This window comes from Castanea sativa, chromosome 5 (genome assembly GCF_040712315.1).
Source record: "Castanea sativa cultivar Marrone di Chiusa Pesio chromosome 5, ASM4071231v1".
In the NCBI taxonomy this organism is placed as follows: Eukaryota; Viridiplantae; Streptophyta; class Magnoliopsida; order Fagales; family Fagaceae; genus Castanea; species Castanea sativa.
This window is the reverse complement of record NC_134017.1, coordinates 611,669-621,657: the sequence shown is the minus strand read 5'-3', so window position 1 is coordinate 621,657 and position 9,989 is coordinate 611,669. Positions and strand designations below refer to the sequence as shown.

Sequence of the window (9,989 nt, the reverse complement as noted above, 5' to 3'; positions counted from 1 at the left end):
AAGAAAACAACAGTTAAGCTCATTCCATTGAAGTTGAAATTGAAATGATAGATACTTCTACACATTGAGCAGTACATTGATGAGTTTAGAAAGTTTTATATCTATCAAAAACAAAATGTAGAAACACGAATAATTTTTTTTATTTTAAAACCCATAAGTTTGTTATGCTTAAAATTAACCCCAAAAAAAAAAAAAAAACTAAATTTTGACAATCTTAATCTATTGACAGAACTTGATAAAAATCCTAATTAGCAAATAAGAAATGGCACAAAGAGCATCCTATTATATGACTATATCACTTTATAAAGCCCCAAACCCCAAATTCCCATAAGAATGATAATTAGCAAACGAAAAGTATAAGTAAAAGAGCATCTTAGTAACAATTTAAACCAAAAAAAAAAAAAAACAATTTACCATATTGAACCACGATCATTATGACATAAAGCAAGTGGAAGATGAGCATTATTGTTGTTTATTATCCCAGGTGAATAAACATATGCTGTTTTGGAAGATTCATGTGTTCTTAAATAATCTAAATGTTATTTCAGTTTGTGCAAATTATAGAACATAAAATTGGTAATTTAGCAACATAGGCATAGGAGAAGACATGTAGTCATTTAGAAAGAGTAGGCATTTAGTTATAAGGGAAGAGGAGCTGGCATAGGCATAAACATAAGAAAACCTTTGGATGGAGGAATAAGGAAAACAAAGAGTTTTTGATAATTAACATCCCAGTATCTTATCCATTAGTCTTATTTATTATTATTTAAAATCTTTTGAGTTTAGTAAATAACTGATGTAGCATCTAATAAGTGTAATAAATTAAGAATAATGTATATTATTACAAAAAAAAATTCAATTATCTTTTCAAAGAGAGTACCACTTGACAAAACCTCATACTCTCCCACATAAATATTAATTATTTAGAAAAAAAAATAGCGTTCATTTTTATTTGTTTTGGCGGAGGACCAACCTTTTCACATGGTCTTCGTTGGAATCATGGTCTATTGGTAACTTTTTATGGTGGAAGACCAACCTTTTGACCTGGTCTTCATTGGGAATCATTGTATATTGGTGATTTGTTATGGCTTGGCTGGCTTACTAACAATTACCTTAACTTTAGCGTCAATGATATGCAAAAGTGGAACACTTTGCTCCGCACCGCATGGCTTTTTCTTTGCAAAGGGCCAATCACTGATGTTGCTTCTTGTTATTTTTCTATGCATGATAATGATTCTTCTAAGAAAATATAAAGGAAAACTGATAATGTTAACACTTCCACTTTAAAACTTGATTCTTTTTCACAGCACTATTACCTTCACCAACATTGGAACACTTCAAGCCCATCCTCTAGCTTTCGTCTCGCTCTTCTAAGTTCCTTTTGCACGCTACAAAGAAATGGCCGAAGGAATGCTCCTTGCCGTTGCACAAAAAGTCATTGAAGATTTGGGCTCTTGGGCTTTCCAAGAGATTGCATCGCTTTGGGATGTCGAGGCTGAACTTGAAAACATCAAGAACACAGTTTCCACGATTCAAGCTGTACTTCGGGATGCAGCAGAGCAGCAGACTCATAGCTATCAAGTCAAGGATTGGCTCGAAAAGCTCAAGGATGCAGTATATGAAGTAGATGACTTGTTGGGTGAGTTCTTTGCTGAAGCTTTACAACAAGGAGGAACGAGTGGGAATATTCCTAAAAAGGTACGCGATTTCTTTTCAACTCCAAAGCGACTTCTTTTTCGCCGAGAGATGAGTCATAAAATAATTGCGATGAAGCAGAAACTAAATGCAATAGCAGAAGATAGGAAAATGTTTCACTTAAAAGAATACCATGTAGAGCCACCTGTGAGTATGGAAAGGGAAGAGACTCACTCATTTGTGCTTGATGAAAAAGTTATTGGGAGAGAAGATGATAAAAAGGCCATCATAAAACTGTTGTTGGAGCCTAATAATGAAGAGAATGTTTCAATTATTCCTATAGTGGGGATTGGTGGGTTAGGAAAGACCACACTTGCTCAGTTTGTATACAATGACAAGAGCATCAAAGAATATTTTGAACTAAAAGTATGGATATGTATATCTGATGTCTTTGATGTAAAAATGATTATTCAAAAAATAATATCGGCTACTGGTATGGAACCTATAGACCATAGCATGGATAAATTACAAGATCAATTTCGTAAAATAATTAATCAAAAGAAGTACTTACTTGTCTTGGATGATGTGTGGAATGAGGATCCTCACAAATGGGATAGTTTGAAAGATCTTTTAGTGGGTGGCGCAAAGGGAAGTAAAATTGTAATAACTACACGTGCGAGATTGGTAGCAGAGATTACATGCCCAGCTTCAATATTCACTCTTAAAGGTCTCACTGAAGAACAATCTTGGTTGTTATTCAAGCAAATAGCATTTAGAAAAGGGCTAGGGACCAATAATCCTAGGCTAGAAGCAATGGGAAGGGAAATTGTACACAAATGTCAAGGGATACCCCTTGCCATAAAGTCTATAGGAAATGTATTGCGCTTGGAGAAAACAGAGCATAAATGGTCATATGTCAAGAATAATATACTAGAAAGTGCAACTCAACAAAAAAATGACATTTTTCCAATTCTAAAGTTGAGTTATGATCATCTTCCGTCGCATTTAAAAAGTTGTTTTGCCTTTTGCTCATTGTTTCCTAAAGATTATGAGATTGATAAGGTGACACTCATTCAACTATGGATAGCGCAAGGTTTTATCCGACCATCAAACAAAAACCAAGAATTAGAAGATGTAGCAGATGAGTATTTCAAGGATTTGCTTTGGAGGTCCTTCTTTGAAGAAGTGACAAATGAAGAGGGAGAATTAAAATACAAGATGCATGATTTAATTCATGATCTTACACAATTAGTTGCAGGGGCAGAATGCTCAATAATTACTTTGGATGGAAACAATTTTGATGAAAAAACTCGTCATGTGTCACTTCCATTTTATATTGACTCATCTTTTATTGAAACTTCAAGTTTGCTAGTTAGAGCAAAGAAGTTACGTACATGTATTCTAACATTTAAGAAAAATATTTGGGATATAGCAGGAGAACTAGATGAATCAAAGTTGAATAAACTTATTTTGAGTTTCAGCAGATTGCGTGCATTGGGTTTATATGGAGTGCAAATAGAGAGAGTGCCAGATTCTATTGAAAAGTTAATACATCTTACTTACCTTGATTTTTCTGAGAATCCTGGTATTGAAACTCTCCCTAATGCTATTTCTAGACTTTGGAAATTGCAAACCTTAAAAGTCAATGGTTGTCAAAATCTTAAAAAATTACCTAGAGATATTAGATTTTTGGTTGGCCTCAGGCATCTTGAGAATCGCGATTGTAAGCGTTTGAGTCATATGCCCGATGGATTAAGGCAAATGACATGCCTTCAAACGTTATCATTATTTGTTGTGAGGAGAGACAACCAAGCTTCTACCTCTGGGCCGATTAGTAGTGGGCTAGACGAATTGAATTCGCTAAACTCCCTGAGAGGAGAACTAGAAATCTCAAATTTGAGATGTTTGGAAGATGTTTATTCAGAACCCAATGCTGCCAATTTAAGGGCAAAACAATATCTTGACCAGTTGACATTATCATGGTATGCAAATGATTCTTATGACGACAAAGATGGTGATGAGAAGTTATTAGAAGGCCTCCAACCACACCAAAATCTTAAATTTTTGTCTGTGAGTGGGTATGGGGGTGTGAGATTTTCAAGTTGGCTTTCTTTGCTCACAAATCTAGTTAATTTATCTATAACTGATTGTCAGAGATGTCAACAACTTCCACACTTGTCTCAACTCCACTCTCTGGAACGTATATCGCTTGAAAATATGGAAGTTTTGGAGTACATATCAGATGGTAATATAAACGAGGAGGTTCCTACTTCATCCTTCTTCCCATCGCTAAAGTCAATTTATATTAACAAGTGCTCTAATCTGAAGGGATGGTGGAGGAGCACATCAACCCAACAACATCCGCATCACCAGTCACTGCCTTCATTCCATCATCTTTCTACTTTACATATTTTGAATTGCCCTCATCTAACTTCCCTGCCTCCATTTCCGTATCTTGAAGAAAGTCTATATTTGTTTCAAGTCAGTTTGAAACCTTTACAATGGACAATAGCAATGAAGTCGTCCTCTCCTTTCTCCAAATTAAAGTATATGAATTTAGATTGTATAAAGGATACAGAGGCTCTACCAGATGATTGGATGTCAAACCTGAGTTCTCTCAAGGAACTACGCATAGAAGAAGGCCTTAAGCTGAAATCTCTATCTCTAGCCATGCCCCATCTCACCTCACTCAAGAGCTTGGAGATTCGTAATTGTGAGCTGTTTGATTCGATTGGTGACATTGGCACCGAATGGCAGCATCTTAAATGCCTCAGTTCTTTGCGTTACGATAGCGTTTCGAATTTGAAGTCTATTCCTTCTGGGCTTCAACACGTTACTGCTCTGTGAAAGCTTGAGATTTCTAATTGTCCCAATTTGACGATTTTCCCAGAGCTCACCTCAGTTGTATACCTTCAAGTTTCATGGTGCCCCAACCTAACATCAATTCCTGATGGGATTAGTAATTTCACGTCCCTTGAGGAACTTCGCATTTACGGTTGTCCGAAACTCAAATCACTTCCTGATGAGATGGTTTCTCTCAAGTCTTTGCAAAAGCTAATAATTGAAGAATGTCCTGACTTAGCGAAAAGATGTGAAAAGGGAATTGGGGAAGATTGGTTCAAAATTGCTCACGTCCCTGTTATCGAAATTCGGGATTGGTGATTTTATATGCTGAAAAAATGTCAACCAGTCCATTTTTCAAACAGTTCCTCTTGGGCTACCTCAAGAATGCTAGCCCTCTCAGCCTTGACCATGCCACTCACAACATAACCTCTGGTATGTCTTCTGTAGTAGCTGAGCTTGGTAGCTCTTCACTTTTTACTCTTTTTTTTTTTTGTGGATTTCCGAAATATTAGAACAATAAATATACTCAACCATGGTATATAATTGTATTGGGTTCACTTTAGAGAAACTTTTTGGTTTTTCATATTTTCTAACAATGAAAAATCCAAAATTGATTTGAAAGAAACCAAACTGTTGGACATTGTTTAAAAGTTTTGCTTTTGGTTATTTTTTCAACAAGAAAGATTTGGCCAACCCCAATATCATCCGTGAACAAGTGCTCTTTCCAGTTGTTCACTCTCTTTTCTTTTCTACATTTTTCTTTTTTGGAATGCAACTCTCTTTCTTATATTATTGGGTTTTAATTTAAGCCTTTTCGCAAAAACGGATTTGTTATTTTGATTCATGCAATGAGGAGCAAAGGATTCCATCGTTATATAATGGCCATACTAAGAGTTTTCTTAAGAAAGGTTAAAGTGTGATACTTTGTTTTGTTGTGAAGAAATTTTATCTCAAAATTAAAGCTCTACAAGATTCGCATTGCATTTCTAGGATGCCAATAGTGATGCACTGAAACAGAATTTAATGTTTTTTTTTTTTTTCAATGTTATTGAAATATTGTTATCCATTTTGTCATTGCATAATCCTGCTCCTTTGTAATCTGTTTACATGAATGGCCTTAAAATGAATATGCCTTTTGTTTTTCAATAGATTTAATGGGATTCATCATTGAGAGAGTGTGGATCATCTAAAGAATTTGAAGATTTTTGTGGAAAATATGGCAAAGGATCTATTCCTTGGATACTTTGAGGATTTCAGAAACTGATCTAGCTCAGGTACTTGGTTAGAGTCACCAGTAATCAAAGGTTATTGAATAATTTGGAGTAGTGTTCCAATGGAATCTCTGATTTTTGGCATTTAACACTATGGCGATATTGAGTTAATCAATTTTCTTCCAAATAAAAGAAAAAAAGCTTAATAAATATCACAAAGTTACTGATGGGAAGAGGGGACAATCCACCTAAAAAAGCTCATGTCCTATACTTGATAGGGCCTGAGCTTGGTTCATCTTCTATGTTTCTAGATAAATGTAGATGAATTATGAATCCTAATCTTTTGTAGGGACTCAAATGCTAACGTTCTTAACTCTTCTTCTTTGTTCTCTTTGTGTTTTTTGATGATCTCTCAGTTTATTTGATCTTAGATGGAAAACAAATTGGAATTTTGTTTTTGTGTTCCTTTTTCCCTTAGGGGGGAAAAAAGGTGCAGTGGGGTGGGGTGAGGTGGGGGGAAGGGGTGGGAGACGCGTAAATCCTTCACTTGTTTCTTTGTTCTAACCATCTGTACCTTGGTATAAATGATAAGACTGCACTTTGGGTTTGAAGAGTTGATTTTAAATAAACAACTTGAAATTTGGCACTTGGAGATGTTGGAATAGATTTTTATGGTGAATAATCATTATTCAGTAGGATGATCTAGTCCAACCCAACAACAAAGCCTTAGTCCTAAAATTTTTGGGGTCGGCTATGTTATATTGGATTAATATTAAATGCATTTTAGAAATATGATCTGCTCCAAAACTTATCAGCAAAAAAAAAAAAAAAAAAAAACCAAAGATATGATCTGCTCCAAAGTTTCTATAGGTCCATGTATCCCTGTCAAAATTCAATCCTCTTGTTCCCCTTCAATTAAGAGCATAGTGATTTTTTTGATCATTTGATTTTGTGTGCAGAATATAGGCAGGCTTGGAATAAAAAAACTGCAAAGAGTTGGTTGTTTATCCAAAGCGAGTTGGTATTGCAATTATCAAGCCACAACTGAAAAATTAAGTGGTAAATCATTTAATTTTCTTATATGGTTATTTATTTATGTACTCGAACTTATGTTTCGGAGTATGGCATGGAAAAAGACAACAGCTTGGTGTTAACTCCCCTATTTCTTTATATTCATGCAACTCCTTTCTAAGTTCCCTGTGATTGTTAGATACTACTCTCTCTCTTTTCATTTCTTATTTTTGTTTTAGGTATGGTGATTTTCTCAGTTATAGGAGTCTGTATGCCAGAGCTTTGAATGCTTAAACAAACAAGATTTCAATAGTTTATATGTCTTCCAACCATGCTGGTAAAAACGAAAATGCAGCAACTAGCAAAAGGTAAATTAGTAAGTATCTCATTCTCATCTTTATTATATCTTACCACATAGATTAGGCTAAAAGGTTCACCTGTTGGAAATTTAATATTAAGATGGTAAAAACACTGTTATTTTCCTCTCTTTTCCTTTTTTTTTAAAAAAAATTATTTTATTATTTGAATTTAATTTTGATAGGCTGGAATGGATGAAGATGATGGTTTGATGGTAACCATCCGATTACTACATAGTTGTAGATATAGTTTAATATCTCATTCCTTGTGAAGCATTAGTTTATGTTCATGTCAGAATATTGGAAATGTTTACTCTTTCCTATGTACATAAGCAGTACTCAGAAAGCATCCCTTTGAAATTACGTAGTCACAAGAAATATCTTAAGAAATAAGGTAGCGTTACACGGGGAATTTTTTGATTGTAAATGAGAGGTAGAGTGGAGATAGGATTCAAACTTAAGAACACATATTTTGATGCCACGATAAACTACCAGTTGTCCCAAAAGCTGAAACTGATAGGAATTTTTTTCTGTGCTAACCATTATTGTAACAATTATAATGTAGAGTTTGTCTTGACTAAACCAGGTAACTCAACTTTTACTGGTTACATGACAAAAGCCACCAATATTTTCTCTTAAAGCTATGAAGTTGCTGCATCAACACTCAACAGTCAGTGCAGGGCTTGTGGTTTGTAGAGTGGAAAAAAAGGGTAAGATTGGATATTGATTAAAGTATTATGTCTACTTTTGGCTCTTTTTTAGGATGAATGCTTTGACATAAGGGAAATTGTTGTTGCACACCGTGGAGTGCACACTCCATACACACAACACTTGAAATCATGTGTTCAAAACACAATTTCTCACTTAAATTGTGAAATCATGTTTTGAATCCACAATTTCAATTGATGTGGCACACACACACCATATACACGGTGTGTAATTAACAATGCTCTTGACGTAATATGCAACTTGTCATTACTACTTTTACAATCTAGGGATGCAACTAACTTTTAGGTCACGCATTGGAACAGATGATGCCAACAGGTTCTTTGACTTCTGTATTACTGGCCCACCGGAGTTTTCCTTGGCTATTAATGGTCTTGTAATTCCCTGACTTAGAATTAATGTGGATTACCAAAGAAAGAAAGTGTAGCACTAAGACAGGGAGAAAACTTCTAAAGTTAGTTTGGATGCACTAGCAACAAAGGGAAATCAAATTACAAAATGATGTATGCAATCTTTTTCCAACTGGGAATGTCACCAACAGCAATCCTCTACTGTTGATTTTTGTCATTTCATGATGAACTGAACTTGCATTCCTGTATTGTAATTCCATGTTTCAATGTCCTGTAATGTAGACCATGAATATTTCACAGGTTGCTTTGGTATTTTTGGGTAAATTCACTAGGATTATGTCTTGGTACTTGAATTAATGATGAGGAAGATTTGGTCAATGAGCTCTAACTCAATGGACACCTCTTCCTCTTATAAGTGCTAGGTGGAGGGATGGGTCTTGGGTTCAAGAAAGAAGGCCTAAGGCCCAACATTCACATAGTGTTTAGTATGCTTTTGATGCAAGTTGGAGGAATAAAACATATAGCTTCCTTCTTCTGAACTTAGTGGCTGTAACTTTCATGCTTTCTCTTTTGGTTTGGTTATTTGAATATGGCTAAAAAATACAAAAGCGTTGTGATCTTGCTTTTGTTTTTGGAGAAAGAATTAGAAAATACAAAAACTCTATAAGTAAATTCTTGATGATTTAAGATTGCTTTTTCTTTGCATGATTATACAAAGAAAATAAGGAAAAGTAATAATGGTAACTTAGGGGACTGCAAAGTCTACCACAAAAAAAAAAAAGAAAAAAAAAAAGAAGGTTTGTGGAGGTGGAGCTTATATAATTTACCAAGTTTTAAATAAACATACCTTTCTAAGCCAAGTTTACCATTTGCGATTTAAGTGACAAGGAAAAAAAAAGATATGTTGCATTCTAACAATTGCAACATAAGAAGCATACAACGAAATGGGTTGTCTTTGATGATTTTGAAAGCAGTCTAATGCATTTCCCTCTTTTTAATATTTTTTAATTTAAAAAACACTAATTAATTGCACTAAAGAACCAATGTGATGTTAGAAATTTAAGATCTAAGGTGATGGATAAGTACCATTTAGCTTACAAAAAGGTTTAATTTCTTCAACATCCCTCTACACAAACATTTTTTTTTTTAAGTTGCTTCCAGTTCAACATTTGCAGCTATGCCATCTTATTGACAACTTTAGATTTCTAGCCAAGAAAATAGGTAAAAACACATTTGAAAAGGATTCCTAACCATCCAGTGGTATTTATGACATTGTACATTACACTATACTAAGTATTAAACAACCCAATAGCTTCATATTATGGTAAAAAAAATGTAAGGGCTAAAGAGAAGAAAATATTCAGCATAAATGCAATTATAATAAACAAAGACATTAACCTAAAACTGAGTAACAATTACACACATAGATATGAATCAAATTCAATGAAAGATACTCAGATAAATTCAAAACCGAAATTTTGGAAGAGAAAACACTATAATGGTAGATAAACGAAGAGACATGCTTGATGTCTTCTTGAAATGGTGAAAACTAAAACTTGATTAAAAAATATGGAAAACAATTAGTATTGTGCTAAAATTCTTTATTGTAGATGATGGGTGATTGTATCTAAAATGTGCATCGATATATATAACATTATAAAACTTAAATAAATAATCAATGTATGAGTGAGAGAGAGATAATGTTGTGAAAAACTGAAATTTTGGAAGAGGAAACACTATAATGGTAGATAAATGAAGGGACACTTGAAATATTAATTTTATTCACTAAAAAGATAATGAATTATTCAATTTAAAAATTACTTGAAATTAGAAAGAAGAAAACGAAAAGTTGAAAT

At 34.0% G+C, this 9,989-nt stretch overlaps 1 protein-coding gene across 1 annotated transcript; it reads left to right on the top strand.

Annotated features, from left to right (window-relative positions):
- Positions 1–1,315: 1,315 nt before the first annotated feature.
- On the top strand, positions 1,316–8,656 carry LOC142637433 (putative disease resistance protein RGA1). The gene is made up of 6 exons (XM_075811711.1): positions 1,316–4,911; positions 5,629–5,753; positions 6,650–6,749; positions 6,941–7,069; positions 7,644–7,767; positions 8,089–8,656. The coding sequence occupies exon 1, from the start codon at positions 1,399–1,401 to the stop codon at positions 4,480–4,482; it is 3,084 nt and encodes a 1,027-aa protein (XP_075667826.1). The 5' UTR covers positions 1,316–1,398; the 3' UTR covers positions 4,483–4,911; positions 5,629–5,753; positions 6,650–6,749; positions 6,941–7,069; positions 7,644–7,767; positions 8,089–8,656.
- The last annotated feature ends 1,333 nt before the right edge of the window (positions 8,657–9,989 follow it).

Excerpts from the sequence above, each read along its gene's own strand:
- LOC142637433 (XM_075811711.1), top strand. The coding sequence starts at position 1,399 with ATGGCCGAAGGAATGCTCCTTGCCGTTGCACAAAAAGTCATTGAAGAT.